Source organism: Littorina saxatilis, linkage group LG3, assembly GCF_037325665.1.
Source record: "Littorina saxatilis isolate snail1 linkage group LG3, US_GU_Lsax_2.0, whole genome shotgun sequence".
NCBI lineage: Eukaryota > Metazoa > Mollusca > Gastropoda > Littorinimorpha > Littorinidae > Littorina > Littorina saxatilis.
In genome coordinates, this window is record NC_090247.1 from 17,026,662 (window position 1) to 17,047,672 (window position 21,011).

General features: G+C 40.9%; 1 protein-coding gene across 1 annotated transcript; it reads left to right on the plus strand.

Annotated features, from left to right (window-relative positions):
• The first annotated feature begins 10,761 nt into the window (after window positions 1–10,761).
• LOC138961746 (BTB and MATH domain-containing protein 36-like) lies at window positions 10,762–15,174 on the plus strand. Its single transcript, XM_070333418.1, has 3 exons — window positions 10,762–12,229; window positions 12,788–13,053; window positions 13,652–15,174. The coding sequence occupies exons 1-3, from the start codon at window positions 11,818–11,820 to the stop codon at window positions 13,865–13,867; spliced, it is 894 nt and encodes a 297-aa protein (XP_070189519.1). The 5' UTR covers window positions 10,762–11,817; the 3' UTR covers window positions 13,868–15,174.
• The last annotated feature ends 5,837 nt before the right edge of the window (window positions 15,175–21,011 follow it).

A 21,011-nucleotide genomic window follows, 5' to 3' on the forward strand; every position in this document is an offset into this window, starting at 1 on the left:
ACAGAGAAGAACTCTCAAACTTCTATGCAAAAGAGAAAACCACATTTCTGCGGTAGGCCCTCTGCATAGACGAGAATCCTTCTTTGATTCCCATGCAACTGTCAGTGAAGAGTAAGAAAAAGAAATTTGAAGTATCAGCAGCTGCTCTTGGTTGTTGAAGCAACAAAATAGAAAGTTATAATGAGAGCGCTGCTAAAAATGCCAAAATGTGCACTCGATCGCTTGTACTTTTAAAGAAAAGTTAAATATAGAATGACGTCAAGAGCGAGAGTGCTGAACCTGAAAAGGTCCGTTTTTGTTCAGCCAAGACTGCTACCGGTTTCGAGCTGAGAAGCTCTCATCAGGCAGTCTCTTGGCTATTATATATATGTGGGCGTCTCTGATACTGAGCACAGACCAAAAATTGATAGGTGTACAACTTTGGGGATGTGTTTGGACACATTGCTGCAAATATGACAGAACCAAATGTTATTCATTTGCCTTCTGAGGCATTTTACTAATAAAATGAACGCTCAATATTACAAAAATCTGTTCTTGTGAATTTATAATATATTTTTGTAATCCGATGAGCGAGTCAAAATGGCGACGAAATGTGTGACATCGGTCAACACGCAACTTTGAAGTGCTCGTTTTTTTAAAATTACACAGTTTTCAAATGCGATACAGGTGTTGAAAATACCACAAAGGATGAAAGTTAAATGATGCTAAGCAAAGTTGATAAATGACAAGGCATTTCGCCTAAACAGGCACGGTAAAAAGTCGGTCGCGTACATCCATTTTTCAAGAAAATATGAGAGTAGAATCATCTAAGGCCAGCAAAGCACATACACTAACATATTCAATAACAAATGGTCTCAAGAACTCACATGTTCACTGGCTTCTTTGTGCTGTGAATAGCAAGTCGAATCACACTATGGATGTCTCTTATGTCCGAACCTCCCCCCGTGTACACTACATTGGGTGTGCACGTTAAAGATCCCACGATTGACAAAAGGGTCTTTCCTGGCAAAATTGCTTAGGCACAGTTAATAATTGTCTACCTATACCCGTGTGACTTGGAATAATAGGCCGTGAAAGGTAAATATGCGCCGAAATGGCTGCAATCTACTGGCCGTATAAAATTTCATCTCACACGGCATCACTGCAGAGCGCCTAGAACTGTACCCACGGAATATGCGCGATATAAGACTCATTGATTGATTGATTGATTGATTATGAAATCATTATGTTGCCATACCCCAAAGATTCAAGAGACATTTGACTTTGGAAAAAACACTCCTGAGAACACACCACAAGCATGTTACTCTCCAAACAGTGAATTTTGAATGACAAAATCGATTTAAAATTCAGTAAAATCAATAAAAAAAATATATAATCGAAATGCTGCAAGGCTTGTTTGAATTTTGTTCAAAACTCAAAATAGATGTACACACCAAATGGCTACTGGTTTTGACAAGCAAATTCAATGCAATTTATTCTTCAAAATGACGAAATGGAACGCTGAACGTCATTACAATACGTAATTTCGTCGTGACGTCATCCGTACATATTTCTGTTCGGCCCGTACACTGTTATTCAGCCGGTACACTCAGGTATTTGGCCTGTGAACCTGTACCAGGCTTGATCCTGTTGGAGTAGGCTATAAATATCAGTCTGCTTAACCTCAACGTCTGATGACCACAATCGGTGCAGAAATGAGATATAACGGGTTTTAACTGACAAAAGTTTGTTTTTCTTCTTAAAAGGTGTATATCTAAATTCAGTCAGGGTTTGTGGTCCTATCAAACAAACATCGTCAAAATCAAAGAAAAATATCAAACCTTAACTGTTTTTAACGGACAAAAGTTTACTTTTCTTCATCAAAAGTTTGAATTGAAATTTAGTTAGGGACAACAGATCTACCTACAAAATTTCACTAAGATCGGTGAAAAAAATGGGGTTTAACGGTTTTTCAAACTGCCAAAACTTTGGTTTTTGCCTTGAAAAGTATGTTATGATATTCAGTTAGAAACAACAGACCTACTAACCAAATTTCACAAACATCGGCTTAAAAATAAGATTTAACGGACTTTTAACTGCCAAAAATATTGCTTTTTTCTCTTGAAAAGTATGTGTTTCAGTTTAATTAAGAACAACGGACTACTATGCCAATTTTTGTGACAATCCAACTTTAAATTACAAAATGTCACACTCTCCGTGCCAAGATTGAAGACGCCCACATATATATATATATATATATATCTATATATATGTATAGGTTACAACACGAGTGGTTTTTTATATGGCTTGTATTTCAGTCAAGACCCAGCGGATGAATATCATCGGGAGACACGAGCCTCTGGCGAGTGGCTCTCGATTGATATTCCCGCTGGGTCTTGACTGAAATACAAGCCATATAAAAAAACACGAGTGTTGTAATCTGTATATCCCATTCTACCATCAAACACAAAGTGTAGACTACTAGCGGCACTGTTGCGATCTGTGCAGGGTAAAACTGTTGCCAGCGAGACTTAGCCCTTTTGCAACCTTAAACTAAGTGACCGTCGCTGAAAAAATACAACGAATGAGTGCATCGATAAGTACGCGGTAACACTACTTTCAGACCATTTAAAAGCTTTAAGTAAAGGTTCATAAGTTGCAAGAAAGTAATGAAGTCGTATAGAAATTAATTTAGTTGAAGCGCACAATTTTTTTGTTTTTGCGTTTCAGGTCGGCAGAACGGGCGAAACGGGTTTGGGACCCATTTGGCTTACTCGATTCAGAATCGATTCCACGTTGTTTTTCTCGAACGTGTGTAATTAGGCTTATTGACAGAGAAGCAAATTTTAGGGAACAAATATGTAGGTTTAGATTTAACCATTTGCTCCCTATTTGAAATGTATCTACGTGATAAACTGTTTTGCGAGTGTGTTTGCATGGATGAACTTAAACTGGTATGGGTGTGAGGAAAACGCGACCGACACGTCTGTCACCGCCGATTGATTGCATTTTGAAGGAATATGACTGGATTACGGAAAAATATGTGGACTTACTGCAGAGCCAGGCAAAAGAGTAGACTTGCTCGCAAAACACGTGAAACAGCCGATGTTTGATAGCTGAAGGCGCACACCAAAACACACTACCGACAGATTCTCAAAAGTCGTCTGCTAACGATGCAAGGGGAGGGTACTCGTGTTTTTGTTTTGGTTCGCTAGCATCTGGTTATCTTGTAAGTTGAATGTTCGTTTTTTTCGACCTGCATTGCTTTCATAATGAAAGAAACTTTTGCTTATTGCATCTCATACATCAGATCAGTTCTGAGATTCATTTTTGCGTGCAACTGATATGGTTTTCTGAGCCGTGCAATACGATTTTAGAACTTCATACAAATGTGTCACATTGTTCGGCGCGAGGTCAAAGGTCGGGAGGAAAGTAGTCCTTTGCCCAAATCGGAATCTGCACTATCATATATTTTTTGGAGTCCATGATGTATTTATTGAGCTATAAAAATACAACATATATACCCATACTGAAGTAACAGAGAAAAAGAAGGGAGGTCATGGGATATATATATATATATATATATCCCATATATATATATATATATTGAGGTATATATATATAGGTGCGTATATATATATAGATACTAGATGATTACCTGCTTCGCCGGGAAGAAGTAGAGCCGAATACCCGGCCGTCGCCGGGGACCCGGCTTTGCCGGGTGTACGCCGGCATCGCCGGCGCACGAAGGAAGGGAGATCTAAAAATAGTAACGTGCAGTGACCTTCTAAATATAGTAACGTACAAACGGGAATATTGATTGACGCCGGCGCACGAAGGAAGGGAGATCTAAAAATAGTAACGTGCAGTGAAAAACGAAAATCGGTTCAGCGCTGCGCGCTGAGAGCACGTGTTGAAATATCTCATCGATCAGGTTGTGTCCGGGGTCTCTGTGAATAAGCCCACCAAATTTGAAGCAGATCCATCGAGAACTTTGGCCGTGCATCGCGAAGACACAGACAGACACACACACAGACACAAGTCGTATATATATATAGAGATAGATGTCAGTGTAATTTTCGCGTGGCTATAAATTGATTCGACCTTTGCACTTTTACAGTGAGGACAATTTAGGGGTGCAAGGACAGCGTTCTGGACAGTGTAGTGACCTTCTAAAAATAGTAACGGAATGGGAATATCCGCGCGCCACACGAAGGAAGGGAGGTAAACGCTGAAAACACTGGAGAAGAGTTACTGGAAATGGATCCACAATAAAACCAAAATCGGTTCTGCGCTGCGCGCTGAGAGCACGTGTTGAAATATCTCATCGACCAGGTTGTGTTTTGGGTCTACCTGAATATGCCCACCAAATTTGAAGCAGATCCATCGAGAACTTTGGCCGCGCATGAGGACAAGTCGTATATATATGTATATATGGGTGCGTCTCAGAAACTGATCCTTTTGTGTGTGCCATAATCAAATTAGCCCACAATTGAAACATACTGAATTTTAAATCATGATATTGGTATGTTTGAGAAGTAAAATGAATAAAGAAATAGTACAAACAAAACTGAGTATTTTGCATGATTATTATGAAGGTTGTTTTGCGAAAGAAATGATTAAATGCGTGAAAAATGAAGGTCTGATCTGTGACATGAACCATCAACTAGTTTTGTACCTCACTACAAGAATCGTTTAGAATGTCCAAGGACTGCTATTTTTGTTATGTGTATTTGGTTTAAGTGTACTTGACAGTTGAAATGTTATTTTGTCCACAGAATTGTTTTTTTAAACGAAATTAATCGCTTGAAAGTTTGCCATCACTGTCGTAACATATGTTTCCGCACGCGTGCAACAGCAACAAGTCCTAAATTTGAACTTTAGAATTTGCATATTCATTTTCAACACGATCTTGACATGAAAGGGCATAGAAAATTGCTAAGCTAATGTTATTTAAGTATTATTTTCTCAAAATTGCATCTGCAAACTAAGTTGAAAGTTGCGCAATATGACATGCTTCTTCAAAATTCCGTTACGATGGTGAACGGTTTTGCAAATAATGTTCAGAGTTTTGAAGAAAGATTAGAACTATTTTGCGCGTAGTGACTTAGAGGTGCGGGTGACTACGCATGCGCAGTTACAGAGAGAAATAGTTCAGCTTCCAGCAGCGAAGAAAGATTTCGAGAATGTTTCCGAAGTCTGTGATTTTGTTACGACAGTGATCAACACCCAAGGTTCTTAAGAAAAGGTGAGTTTTTGCTGCTATGATATTCTATGAAGTGAAAAATTAGGCTACACATTTGTTAATAATAGTTTTTCTTTCGATTTCACGTAGTCAAAACTTGACTAAATGTTTTAACATAGAGGGGGAATCGAAACGAGGGTCGTGGTGTATGTGTGTGTGTGTGTCTGTTTGTCTGTGCGCGTGTGTGTGTAGAGCGATTCAGACTAAACTACTTGACCGATCTTTATGAAATTTGACATGAGAGTTCCTGGGTATGATATCCCCGGACGTTTTTTTCTTTTTTTCGACAAATACTTTTGATGACGTCATATCCGGCTTTTTGTAAAAGTTGAGGCGGCACTGTCACACCCTCATTTTTCAATTAAATTGATTGAAATTTGTGTAAAGCAATCTTCGACGAAGGCCGGACTTCGGTATTGCATTTCAGCTTGGTGGCTTAAAAATTAATTAATGACTTTGGCCATTAAAAATCTGAAAATTGTAATAATTTTTTTTTTATATATAAAACGATCCACATTTACGTTCATCTTATTTTACATCATTTCCTGATTCCAAAAACATATAAATATGTTATATTTGGATTAAAAACAAGCTCTGAAAATTAAAAATATAAAAAATTATGATCAAAATTAAATTTCCGAAATCCATTTAAAGGAACGGTAAGTGTCAATGTTTTCTTTAATTGTAAAAGTTGTATGTTCAATGGAATGGTAAGTCTGAACAAAATAATTACTTTATTTTGTTTTTAGCCAGTGAATGTGGATGCATCAAAATCTTGATAGACATTAAACAAATTCATGTTAGTGAAACTAGTACACATATTGCATCAATCTTTAGTTGAAATCGCAGGTACTTGCATGTTTCAGGTGCAAGAGATTCGACCTGATGAACTGGTGGTAACGTTCCTTCGAAGGAAACCGGAGGGGAACTACTATTGCTTTCCAGGGATCGATGATATTTCCTTAGTCCCTACATCTGATGCAACCATGATTCGTGACCCCACCTTCAATGCCAGGGGGCATTATTTCTTTTAAAATAAATTAATTAACTGCAAGTGGCAACTGTTCTATATGTAACCAATGCCTTTGGTTTATTGTCTCAACAATTGAATGAACCACTTTTGAACATTTGCATTCTTCATGTCAAACCTTATAATACATGTCTGGTTGTTCGTTTCCGAGTTACGTGGGTGATGAACTTTTCATTAATGTTTCTCTTTTTTGGGGCCAAGTTTGCTTGATTTTGTCCAGCTTTTTTTCATTCTGTTCCTGTTTTAGTGTTTGGCATTTTACCTAAGAAGAATCTGGTTGCAAAATCAGCTTCATTTAGTAAAGTTTGTGGGAAAAAGCATAACCGTTTCTTTGTTACAAAAGTGATGTTTCCATGTTACATCGGTGACCATTTTGCATTCTTTTGGGATAACTTTCTAACATTTTGTCTTAGAGCAACAAATCTTTGTATATATGCTATTGTGAAGGTTAAATGTCAATAAGACTGAATGAATGCCATGTATCAACATGTTCTGATCAGGATATCATTAATTAATTTTCATTTTTGTATTGAAATTTTGACGAATGCATGGAACTTTGAAAAAAACATTATTTTGTTGTTTGCATGTAGTCATTTCATATTGAACTCTATAATGGCTTGTGATTCAACAATAATAACTGAATAAAAGTCGTTTTCAGCCTTATAAATGCAGTTTTTTTGTCTTTTATTTTTTCCATGTTACACGGGTGATTTTGCACACATGGTCCAAATAATGCTCAATATATGGCAAACTAAAGGCAATGTTATATTTTTTCTTGTTTAAACTGAAAAGGTACACCCTGAGAAGTGTGTAAATAGTATTATCAAAGTTTTCTGGGAAGATTTTACTTTTGGTGATAATGTCACAAACTAACCCTAACGAGATTCTGAGACGCACCCATATATATGTGTGTGTGTGTGTGTGTGTGTGTGTGTGTGTGTATGTGTGTGTGTGTGTGTGTGTGTGTGTGTGTGTGTGTGTGTGTGTGTGTGCGTGGCGGGCGGGCGTGCGTGCGTGCGTACGTGTGCGTGTGTGTGTGTGTGTGTGGGAGCGTGTGCGTGCGTGTGTGTGTGAGCGAGCAGGCGTGCTGCGTCTGTTTTAAATAGTGATTTATCAGAAAGTCTTGGTGTTTTTAGTTCATGTGTGAATGTTTAGTGAATACTGAAGATGTATTTTATGTTTTAAACCGCCTGACACGGCAAAGCAATCTTCCTTGTTTTTACATTAAGTCAAGTTTTGACTAAATGTTTTAACGTAGAGGGGGGAATCGAGACGAGGGTCGTGGTGTATGTGTGTGTGTGTGTGTGTGTGTGTGTGTGTGTGTGTGTGTGTCTGTGTGTGTCTGTGTGTGTCTGTCTGTGTGTGTGTGTAGAGCGATTCAGACTAAACCACTGGACCGATCTTTATGAAATTTGACATGAGAGTTCCTGGGTATGAAATCCCCAAACTTGTTTTTCATTTTTTTGATAAATGTCTTTGATGACGTCATATCCGGCTTTTCGTGAAAGTTGAGGCGGCACTGTCATGCCCTCATTTTTCAACCAAATTGGTTGAAATTTTGGTCAAGTAATCTTCGACGAAGCCCGGACTTCGGTATTGCATTTCAGCTTGGTGGCTTAAAAATTAATTAATGACTTTGGTCATTAAAAATCTGAAAATTGTAAAAAAAAATAAAAATTTATAAAACGATCCAAATTTACGTTCATCTTATTCTCCATTATTTTCTGATTCCAAAAACATATAAATATGTTATATTCGGATTAAAAACAAGCTCTGAAAATTAAATATATAAAAATTATTATCAAAATTAAATTGTCGAAATCAATTTAAAAACACTTTCATCGTATTCCTTGTCGGTTCCTGATTCCAAAAACATATAGATATGATATGTGTGGATTAAAAACACGCTCAGAAAGTTAAAACAAAGAGAGGTACAGAAAAGCGTGCTATCCTTCTTAGCGCAACTACTACTCCGCTCTTCTTGTCAATTTCACTGCCTTTGCCATGAGCGGTGGACTGACGATGCTACGAGTATACGGTCTTGCTGAAAAATGGCATTGCGTTCAGTTTCATTCTGTGAGTTCGACAGCTACTTGACTAAATATTGTATTTTCGCCTTACGCGACTTGTTTTTTTTTTTTATAAGGACATTAAAACCAATAAGTCTTTGAGTCTTAAATGGCGATCTGAGAGCTCAAGATATCAATGGGCACTGCCTGTTTAGCACAATGCCATAAATGTTGCTTTAAAATCGGTCAGTATACTTGAACAGAGGTTTGTTTTACTTGTTATATCTAGTAATTGTACATGCAGTTGTGATGGAAAGCAATGTTCTTCTAAACGTGGTACACAACATGCTCCAGCAAAGACGTTTCCCTTTTAGCTTCAGACTTATACTGTTCAAAAAAAGAAACGCATAGTTGCTACTTGCCAAATTTGTTTTATTTGTCGAAAAAATTAACAGAAAATCCAATATTTAGATTATTTGTTTGAAATTTGGTATGGACACAGTTGAATGCACACACAGTTCATTTGCATCTTCAAATCAATCAGTCAATCAATACGATTGGGTGCCGAGGCTGTCAAGTCAGTAGGGGGTGTGACTGCCTTGAGCAGCAACAACTGCCCGGCACCTTCTGGGCATGGACTGGATCAGATGCCGGATATCTTGCTGTGGGATGGTGTCCCACTCCTCCTGAAGTGCCTGCAATAGATCGCGGTGATTTGCCGGCCGCTTCTTCTCGCCTGCGCACACGTCTGTCCAATTCATCCCAGAGGTGTTCTATCGGGTTCATGTCTGGCGACATGGATGGCCAGGGAAGCACCTGGACATGGTGGTCGGTGAGGAACTGGGTGGTGAGTCGTGCTGTGTGCGGGCGAGCGTTGTCCTGCTGGAATATGGCATCCTGGTCAGCCAGAAGAGGAAGGGCGTGTGGGCGCAGAATTTCCTCCACGTATCGCTGGGCAGTTATGCGCCCTTGGACGTGCACCAGGGTGCTCCTTCCAGCGGTATTGATCGCCCCCCCCCCACACCATGACGCCTCCACCACCATGAACGGGTGCCTCATCCACACAGTTGGGCGCGTAACGTTCGTTTACTATCCGGTAGACCCTCCTCCGACCATCATGTCGCTGGAGCAGGAAGTAGGACTCGTCGCTGAACCACACGTGTCTCCAGTGATTCCGGACGGTCCAGCGAAGGTGCTGGTTGCCCCACTGCACTCGGTTCTGGCGATGGCGGCGGGTGAGGACAGCTCCTCTGTGAGGTCTGCGAGCTCTCAAACCAGCTTCATGCAGGCGGTTCCGCACGGTCTGGTCCGATAATCGGTGTGGCCCGGGGAGAGCCTGGACAGAAGATGAGGCCGACAGGAAACGATTCCGGAGGTGGCGGAGCCGTATGAAGCGGTCGTGAGCAGCAGTTGTCGCCCTTGGTCTTCCCGCTCGTGGCAAGTCAGCAACGGAGCCAGTGGCTTGAAACCTGACCCACAGTCTACTGATGGTGCTCTGGGACACGTGGAAGTGCCTGGCGATTGCACTTTGACTTTGGCCTGCTTGTAAACGACCCAATGCAATTTGGCGGTCTTCTCTGCTCAATCGGGCCATCTTTCGTCGCTGAATTGTCGTCTGATTTCTTTGTGGCGAACAATCCGCTTTTATGGGTTTTGGAAGACATGGTGAGAGCTCAATATTCCCCGAGTTTCACCAGATTACACTGAAGCATGACGAGTGGTCATGCCAAATGAGCAATTTTGACATTGTAGCCACTGATAACGCATGCGTCACGTGCAGAGCTCACTTGTGGCAATGGACGAAAGGTCGACGACCAGATAAACATTTTCTGCAGTTTGGTGGATATCCTTGTAGCCATATAACTAAATTAACCAAATATTACAAGCTATGCGTTTCTTTTTTTGAACAGTATAGTATACTTTTGAAGCGCATAGTGCTTTTAGTTATGCGCTATAGAAATCTCCTTAATAAATAAATAAATATACACACCTCACAGCTTTAACTGACACTACTATTTTCCTGTGTTTTAAATGAGTTTATGACATTAATTGTTGCTACTCAGAATGTTCAGGTATAATTAAGGTTCAGTCCAGCTGCTAAGAAAATATGAAGTGTTTGGTGGTGAGTTGTTTACGATTATAAATCAAGGAAGGGAAGTAATTTGTCGTGTAGATATGATATCGGTCAACACAGTTACTTCCCTTGTCTAGTGTGAACGCACTCAAACATTTTGTAGTGCGGTGTCGTTCGTTGCTTTGCAGAGCGAAACTGAGAAAGTCACAGGAAAACATGGTGTACATGTAAATGGAGAATGCCCTGCTGTGCAGTTTTGCAGCAGTGTCACCGTAGAAAACCGCTGTAAGCTACAAGTTAACCATGATCATAGCAATACTACTGACGCTGTGCTATCGGTCCTCGTTGCCACTGACGACTCCCAAACAATGAAGTGACCCCGAGTCTACGTGCGTGTCATAGGCGCTAGAATGACGTTATTTCGATTTAAAACCACGTTGTGAGGTTCATGGTCACTTTGAAGGAACGACAAGTGTTTACTCTTATTTCAGTATGTGACGTAATTACTATCGCTCGAATCAACTCGTCTAGAACCTTGTTAATCCGCGTTGCTATACTCACGCACCGAGTCAACTCCGTGAATCGTATAGAGCGGGTACGCTTAGTGATCGACTGAGCTAGACAAAGTGTACGTTACACCAGCGCCTGCCTTCTAAGCTACGAGGGATTCGTTGGGCGAAACTTACTGTGGTGTAAACTAACTGTACGCCGTGTGAAGTTATCCTTGCATGTATCTGGGGACAATACGAAAACAAATAGTCTACCGATCGTGTTTTGAGTTTCGTATTCATCAAAAGAGCTACTGTTATGGACAAGCCTGTTCGATTTGGAGCCAAAAGATACTGTACGACCAGGAGACTGCACTGACATGTACACGAACTTGAATCTACGGAGTGAGACTTACTGAATACTTGTCAAACCCGGCCGCGCACATTCACGCACAGGCATCTTCCACAGAAAACAGAACCGCACTGTGCACAATAAACCCGTGCGTATGGATAGGGCACACACAGGTAGCAGATGTCTCCGGAAAACGCGGCAGTACAGCAAAGCGCGTGCTGTAATCTAAGTTTCAGCTCAGTCTCGTCAGTGTCTGGTATAATGCGTGGAGGACAGTCGAGTGAGTAGGCTAGAGGGACGTGATATTTGTTCAGTTTGAAACACAACTTGACCGAAGATATTATTATATTGCTACCGTAGCAGTTGCACGTGGAAATAACTGTTTATGTCACTACTTAGCCGGTCCTTAAACAGTCAAGGCTGTCCTTGATTGAAACCAAAGTTGACTTGGTGAAGCCTTCGCGAAGCCATTTTCCCGACATTCAGAGATAAAGCTTTGTCCAGCGACCTTCGTGAAGCTGACTTGGCGAAGTCGAGATTTCGCTAAAGTAATATCAGGCAGGTAGGCTATCTGACAACTGTATCGCCGTACTGATTTGACTTGTATAAAACGATAAGCAAACCTCAAGGTGTAGTTCCAATGGCTTCAAGTGAATCTCCAGCAGACTCCAACAAGTCAAGGTCATGTACGACAAAGACCAACAATGGCGAGGTTGCTGGCGACGAGTCAAGAAGCACAGTCACTAACACCAGCACACCAGAAACCCGCTCAAACTGCTCACCATCGTCAGCAGAATGTTTTCCAGTGGACTCAGAAAACCCGTTCGAACATCCCTGCCTAGGCTCTGACCTGGTTTTGGTGGTGGAGGGCAGGCAGTTGCACGTGCACAGAACGGTGCTGGTGCTTCACTCCCCCGTGTTCCACAAGATGTTGACAGCTGACATGAAGGAGAAAAACCTGGAGGAGATCGAGCTTCCAGACCGCCAGCACCGCGCCATGGTCAACTTCCTGCTGCAGATGTACCCTGTCCATTCCTTCAAAAATCTGAAAGGTATGATGTAAGATACAAATAAGTAAGAAATATAGACCTGTGTGTGTGTGTGTGTGTGTGTGTGTGTGTGTGTGTGTGTGTGTGTGTGTGTGTGTGTGTGTATGTGTGTGTGTGTGTGTATGTGTTTTTACGTGCGTGCGTGCGTGTGCGTGCGTGCGTGCCTGTATGGTAGTGTATGCTAAGGAAGTGCGTTTCAGAGTGTGCAAATGTTAGTGTGTCTGCCTGTGTGTCATTAAATTACTGTATATGTCCGTGTGCGCGTGTTTGTATTAGCCTGGTCTAGACGATCTGCGTGTGTACATCGTTAAATACGTTCTTGTACATCTTTTTTACACACACACACACACACACACACAGTCACACACACACACACACACACACACACACACACACACACACACACACACACACACACACACACACACTCGTACGCTTGTGCGAGTTAGTGATACGTGCATGTATGCATGTTCCAATGAGCTCATTAAACTGTAAGGACGGTTGGTTGTTATGTGTTAGCGGATCTCTACAAGCTTGAGTTTCACGTGTCTTTGCCGGCAGATGACGAAGACCTGATGGACATCCTGCCTTTAGCTGACTTCTTCCAGGCTGACCACGTCCGCATCAAGTGTGAGAAGTACATCCAGCTTGAGACGCAGCGGCCGCCTGACCAGCTGACCGTCCACAGCAAGATGCTGTACCTGGCCATGTGTGAGACTTACCGACTGGAGACGCCTTTTGCCGCAGCACTGGACATGGCCGCCACCTTGCCCGTCGACGCCATCACCAACAGCAGCAATTACGATCAGCTTCAACCCGCTACCAAGGTCAGTCTTCTTTGTTGATGTTATCGTGTAGGGGGGGGGGGGGGTGGCAGGGGGTGAGTAGTAGTGGTGGAGAATGTTGTTGTTGTTGTTGTTGTTGTTGTTGTTGTTGTTGTTGTTGTTGTTGTTGTTGTTGTTCTTCTTCTTCTTCTTCTTCTTCTTCTTCTTCTTCTTCTTCTTCTTCTTCTTCTTCTTCTTCTTCTTCTTCTTCTTCTTCTTCTTCTTCTTCTTCTTCTTCTTCTTCTTCTTCTTCTTCTTCTTCTTCTTCTTCTTCTTCTTCTTCTTCTTCTTCTTCTTTTTGTTGCCTTTTTGTTGTTGTTTGTGTGTGTGTGTGTGTGTGTGTGTGTGTGTGTGTGTGTGTGTGTGTGTGTGTGTGTGTGTGTGTGTGTGTGTGTATGTTGGGAGGGTTATGTCCTAATTACAATCGAAATTGAGAATTAATTTTAAAACCACGCACGAAAAAATCTAATCACAGTCAACATTGGGGTTGTTGTCAAGCTGTTCAGTCTCAATTACAGTCAAAATTTAGTATTGATTCCTGTTAAAAAAAAATAAAAAAAAATAAAAAATTACACAATTACTTAATTTATACGGATAACAGGTCAGCCTACTGGAGAGGCGCTGCAGGGTGGCAGAGAGAAGTGAGGCATGGGAGCGTGACAAAGTGTCGGACTGCCGCCGAGTGGTCAGTTCCTTCTGCATCAAGAGTCGCACGTCACGCCTGGACGAGCGCTGCCCGAGCTGCAGATGGGTCAACTGGTACTGCGAGAGATGCGTGCAGAAAGAAATCGGCGAGCTTAAGACGCAAATGAAGTGACGTCATGGAGAACTTGACGCATCTCTTTGAGAGCTCTCCTTACGTTCGTTGTTCAGAAAGTCAGTGAGCTCAAGACACATGTGAAAGTGACGGCTTGAACAACTTGACACGTCTCTTTGAAGGCTTTTCCTGCAGTCGTTGTGTTTGGTACTGCGAGAGATGCGTGCAATAGGAGGTCGGTGAGCTCAAAACGCAGATGAAATGACGTCTTGAACAACTTGACACGTCTCTTTGAAGGCTTTTCTGCTTGCATCGTATATGGTATAAAAAGATGTGTGTCGGCGAACTCAAATGCAGACGGAAGTACGTCTGAAAAAGGCTTATCATATACTCGTTCCGTTTGGTATAACGGGAGGTGTGTGGTGAAGAGGCAGTCGGCGAACTCAAACGCTGATGAAACGACGTCTTGAACAACTTGACGCGTCTCTTTGAAGGCTTCCGTGTATTGTATAACGAGATGTGTGTCGGTTTATAGCTCAAGAGACAGGTGAAAATGACGTCTTGAACAACTTGACGCTTTCTTTGAAGGCTTTCCTCGCATTCGTCGGTGATACTGCGAGAGTTGCTTTCAGAAGGAAGTCAGTGAGCTAAAAACACAGATGAAATGATGCTTTGAAGAACTTGACGCGTCTCTCAAAAGGCTTTCCTCGCGTTCGGTCGTGTTTAGTATAACAAAGGTCGGTGATCTCAAGACGCAGATGGAGTGCCGTCTTAAACAACTCGACTCGTATCTTTGAGAGCTTCCCATGCACTTCTTGTGTTTGATTTAACGAGAAGTGCGCAAACAAGGGGGTCGGTGAACTCAAATGCAGATGGACATAACTTCTCGAAGCAACTGAAGCATCTCTTTAAAAGCTTAGCCTGCAGTCGTCGGTGACGCAAATACAAGAGGTGTTCTCAGAGCAAAGTCTATGAGCTCAAATCGCATATGAAGAGATGACTTGAACAACTTGACTCATATCTTTGAAGGCTTTCTCCAAACTCTTCATGGTTTGAAATGCTAAAGGTGCGTGCAAAACTTAGGCGGTCGATGAGCTGAAAACGCAGATGGGCCTTCAGACGAAGTTCTTAACATATCTTTATCAAAACACCCTTCAAGTATATGGAATGAACAATTCCCCATGCGATTCAACAATAGTAGTGTCAGTTTCGGGCCTTTTTACGCCGCAAACATTGCATGACCTTTGTCTTTGAATGCATTTCGCTTTGTTTCACAAATAAATATTTCATTTGTTTATCACAAAATGTTCAAAACAACCCTTTAAAATGAGATAGATGTTGAGGAACAGTGCAGTGCTTCTGCAAAAGGTTTGCTTCGATGGATTTAACGAAAGGTTGTTGAATCAAACACACACACACACACACACACACACACACACACACACACACACACACACACTGACACGCACGGACGCAAAACCCAACAGACACACACAAGCACAGACAGTTACCACACATACACACACGCACACGTGTACACACACACACACACACACTTACACACACAATACTCTCTTTCTGTCTTTCTTTCTTTCTTTCTAATACACAAACACACACGCATGTACGCACGCGCGTATAGCCACTCCCCCCCCACCACCCACACACACAGGCGCACCACAAACTGAAAAAATAAGACCTTTTTTAGAAATTGTATTCTTGTATGATCACAAGAAGCTGTGGTTACGTCACGTCTTGGCATGAATTGAACAAGCTGTTTTTGCAACTATTGATTTCAAGTTGCCCATGCATACATAGAAACACATCAGCAAAGAAAACGACACGCCATAATAATAATAAATAATAATAATAATAAAGTGTATTTATATTGCGCCTATCCCTTACAAAAAACAAAAATATTTGGCTCTAAGCGCATTACAACATGTGTAGGGACTTGGTACAATCAAGTCTGACAAATACAATAACACAATTTGTCAGTAAGTACTGGTGTCACATGACTGATGTGAACCAGTTGATTGGCTAATGGCGATGCGCTTAAATCTGTTAGCGCACTCCTGGAGTGCGCTAACTTTTCCACAGAGCGTATTCTTACACCCTTTGCCAAAGCGAGACTGTACTCTCATCCTCAGAATTAATTAATGACATGTAGCTTATATTCTCCACAATACCAATGATTATGACCATAAATGTCCTGCTTTTCAATTAAAGCAGAAGTGGTTTTTTCTGACAGATTGCATGCGCCTGTGCCGCCCACAGTTGCACTGATCTAAAAATAGAACCCGCTGTGTCTAATTTTTCAGTTTCGACTTGCGAAGATTCCTCTCATAATTATGCCATGTTGGTGGCATGTATCTCATTATCCACATTACCAAATGATGAGTTAGTATACAATTCCCAGCAGCTAACAGAAAACACAAGTGTTATTCCGATAACGTAGCAGCTAGATCAGCACGTAGCAGACTACACTGAAATACGACTGCATCTGTTCAGTAAATGAATGTTTTCCGTTTATTTTAAGGCAAGAACAATCGGAATCGAAAACGTGTAGGGTTTAGAACGTTCTTACCACATATAAGACTTATTACCAGCCTGCTTTATGTGTGCAGACTCAGTGCAACGGGACGAGCAATTTTTGTTTTTGAAATGAGACTCAGTGCAATAGCCTAGCAGACGACATAAATCCCGCTCAGCAAATTAACATGTTAGGCAAATGTGAACGATAAAACGATGGGGATATAATACGTGTAGGGTTCAGAGCATTCTTACCGTTCATATTTAGTACCAGACTCCCCGATGAGGGAAGATACCACACGAAAAACATGCCACGTTTATTTTGAAAATGGGCTTTCCGTCGACCTTGGCAAGGGGCAAAACTCTGCACAGTCAATCTGTCGAAGCTCGATGAAGGTTTCGAACCGCAAATAACTGAAAGCACAGTCCTTTCTCCGAGTTCAAATGAGAGAAAGATCATCACTGTTTAGCTTAACGCTACACTGGAATTTACCAACAGAAATTAAAACAAAAGTTTGCGTGTGATGAAAGCACGACACACGAGACAGCCCACAAAAAAGTAGATCTTCTATACGACCTGACCACACAGTTATGCCTATTCAAATGCGCGTAGCAAAATGTGCGTGTTGTATCTTCTTTTTTCTTTGGCGGTACCGACAATATCGTTATTGAAACAATCCCAGTGTACTAAGGGATTTATAGAGCAAATCTCGAAAATAATTATTGAACTCAGCGCTATGCGCTTCGTTCAATAATGAATTTTCTCGATTTGCTCTATAAATCCCTTAGTGCACTGGGATGTCTCAATAACTTAAAATACAGTCGGTCTCTTAGGTAAAACTGGGAAAAGCAGCTTCGACATTTAAACACTGCTACTAAAAAATCCTCTATCAATGCATACTGCTTTACAATATATATGCATTTGTGTATAAATATAGTTAAAGAGCATCGAGTTAATAGGAATTAGAAAAGGTTATTATGATAAAAACTAACTTGCGAACGACGAAGAAGAAGAAGAATAAAACTATCAATGTCAATGTATGGCAAAACTACAAGTTTAAAAAAGTGTCACAAGAACACAAGCCAGAGCAATTGCCTTATAATGTATGTGTAGCCCCTGTATGATTGGCTATCAAATCACACCCATACAGACTTTTCACGTGAGATGTGTACACACACACACACACACACACACACACGCACGCACACACACACACACACACACACACACACACACACACACACACACACACACACACAAACAGACACAACATTTATGTGAAAACTAACTAACATTGTTGATCAGTATTACAACCATCGATGTACCATCAAACTAATATTCTAAATTGTATATATATATATATACGCACACATAGCTGTTCAGAAAAAGCATATTGCATGGGGCACACTTTTCAATGACATTCCAGGTGGCAATCAATTTTTAACGGATGTTATCAGAAGAAGAAAATAGAACAGAAACAGATTAACCAAAATAGAAAATGTACTAGTAATGTAATTTGGGATATACTGATCTGAAAACGTCAGTTTTTTTGTAATTTTTTTTTTTTTACATGGGATACGACCATCCATCATTAGCCTGAACACTCTCTGTGCACAGTGGAAATTGTTCTCGGAAGTAGCTTTTAAGAAATTAATTCATCAACAATTCCAGCTACGCACAGAACGCAACTAGGACGTTCTTGTGTTGATGCTGTTATCCCATGTCAAACCTGGTCAGATCTGAGCAGTGAGATAGTGAGCATAACGGTTTTGCGGGGCGGGGACGTAGCTCAGTAGGTAGCGCGCTGGCTTTGTAGTCAGTTGGTCGCTATCAGCGTGGGTTCGATCACCAAGTTCGGCGAGAGATTTATTTCTCGGAGTCAACTTTGTGCAGACTCTCTTCGGTGTTCGAACACCCCCGTGTGCACACATGCGCACGAAAAAGATCCCACGTTCACAGCGAAAGTCTCAGGGCTTGGAAAACACGCAGACACGCATGCATCATCTCTCGTCTCTGATTATCATGATCGTATTTTGATACTTTGACAAGACAAACCCAATGCTGGTGTGTCGAAGAAGACAGCCACAGCGGGCTTGTTCGAATCAAAGTATCACACCATATCTTCAGCGTATTACCAATACCTGTCCCAATATAGAACAGTTGGTCTAAGAGGACGTTAAACCGCCGCTCGTGCAAAACGCAGTGAAACTGACGAGCCTGTTTAGTGCGATAGTGGTTTCGCTGTGCTGCATAGCACGCTTTTTACATTTAGTCAAGTTTTGACTAAATGTTTTAACATAGAGGGGGAATCGAGACGAGGGTCGTGGTGTATGTGTGTGTGTGTGTGTCTGTGCGTGTGTGTGTGTGCACGTTTCATGATATTGAGGATTGCAGTTTCCCCCTCACACACAATATTCCAAAATAATAAATAGTCAAACAGGGACCAAAAAACAGTTTGCACCAAGAGTTCAACTTTTTATCTATCCAAAACAGTAAAAAAAATTATATGAACATTCGTATTTCCAAGATGATTGGCGTTCCAAGACGCTATATCCTAAAACCCCCAAAACATGCTTTTACAACTTTAGTGCATAATAACTGCCCAAAGGTGCAGTTTAAAGCAACCATTGATAATAATTTTTAACATACTCCTTGAACACATTAAGAAAAATGGTTAACTTGCAAATAAAGGGACAGCATTGATCAGAACAATGGTAAGATAAAGGACGCTACTTATATTTTGTACATTTTTTATCTTTATCGTTTCCTGTAGACCTCAGAAGTTATAGCCAGCTTAAGAAATCATTCTAAAATCGAAAAACAAACATATATACATTTTGTACGCAGAGTAGATTGATATTTGACACAGTCACACAGACATACGTGGGCTATAGGGCAACCCTACCCCCTAAATTTGAAAACGGGGTCAATTTCTTAACTGCATGTATTCAGCAAAACAATCCATAAAAAAAAAATCACAAATAATGAACTTATGACTTTAGAAAAGCATTCAAAAATGCATATATACAACGCTTTTTCTTTGTTCCCAATTCAAGGGGGTGTGCTATTCTCAGGTAACACTGTGAACGCTCAAATGAGACTTGATCACATGTCAAAAAAAGTAATCCCCCCTGTTGTTCATGGTTGGTTGGTGGGATTTTTTTTATCTGAGCCATTGGCAAGCATGAAATGTCATCAACATTAGGAAAGACATAGTATCTCTCATTGTCTTTTGCGCGCAAACACTTCACACAAATCTCCTCTCGATCTGGCCCATCGGGGAAATGGGTTGACTTGGGGATGATCACCGCCCTGTATCTCTCCACCTTTCCATCCATGCTGACAAAGTCAGCGGTCACAAAGTCCCAAACTTGAATGTCTCTTTGTGGGACAAAGAACCTGGTTTTCACGACTGGCACCACATGGTTGGCTGACCACGCGGCATCCAGTGGCGTGTTGTGGGTAGACGTCCATTGGACATAAATTGGGAAGGACGTCGCTGGATCATCTGGTTTGCATACTTTGTTCATGTACAACATTTAGTCAAGCTGTCGAACTAACAGAATGAAACTGAACTCACTGCATTTTTACAGCAACAGCGTATACTCGTAGCATCGTCAGTTCACCGCTCGATGCAAAGGCAGTGACATTGACAAGAAGAGCGGGGTAGTAGTTGCGCTGAGAAGGATCGATAGCACGCTTTTCTATCTCTATTCTTTTTAACTTTCTGAGCGTGTTTTTAATCCAAACATATCACATCTATATGTTTTTGGAATCAGGAACCCACAAGGAATAAGATGAAATTGTTTTTAAATCGATTTCGGAAATTTTGTTTTAATAATAATTTTTATATTTTTAATTTTCAGAGCTTGTTTTTAATCCGAATATAACATATTTATATGTTTTTGGAATCAGAAAATGATGAAGAATAAGATGAATGTAAATTTGTATCGTTTTAAAAACAAATTTTTTTTTTTTACAATTTTCAGGTTTTCAATGACCAAAGTTATCAATTAATTTGTAAGCCACCAAATTGAAATGCAATACCGAAGTCCGACCTTCGTCAGAGATTGCTTGGCCAAAATTTCAATCAATTTGATTGAAAAATGAGGGTGTGACACTGCCGCCTCAACTTTTACAAAAAGCCGGATATGACGTCATCAAAGGTATTTATCGAAAAAAATTAAAAAAAATATCCGGGGATATCATTCCCAGGAACTCTCATGTCAAATGTCATAAAGATCGGTCCAGTAGTTTGGTCTGAATCGCTCTACACACACACACATACACACGCACAGACACACACACATACACCACGACCCTCGTCTCGATTCCCCCTCTACGTTAAAACATTATTTTAGTCAAAACTTGACTAAATGTAAAAATAAAAAATAAAAAATAAAAAAATGGGATAGCGGCGAAACGGGATTGCGCCAAAATGGGATGCGATAGTAAGATGACGCTTGGCTTGTGAAATGTCGCCAAAATGGGACGGCGGCAAAACGGGATTGCACGTAAATGGGATATTGCGCGAATTATAAACGAAGGAGTAGACCCTAAGTTTCTCGTACGAGATGTTTACTGGGAGTAAATATTTGGGGAGTAAAAATTTAGTTCCTTGTGGAGTTCTTTTTTCGTACAAGATTTTTACTGGAAGTTTACTCCGGAGTCAAT

Bases quoted from the DNA above. Each gene is read 5' to 3' on its own strand.
- LOC138961746 (XM_070333418.1), top strand. From the start codon at position 11,818: ATGGCTTCAAGTGAATCTCCAGCAGACTCCAACAAGTCAAGGTCATGT. The intron at 12,230-12,787 runs GTATGATGTAAG...CTTTGCCGGCAG, and splicing joins TTCCTTCAAAAATCTGAAAG to ATGACGAAGACCTGATGGAC. The intron at 13,054-13,651 runs GTCAGTCTTCTT...TACGGATAACAG, and splicing joins AGCTTCAACCCGCTACCAAG to GTCAGCCTACTGGAGAGGCG.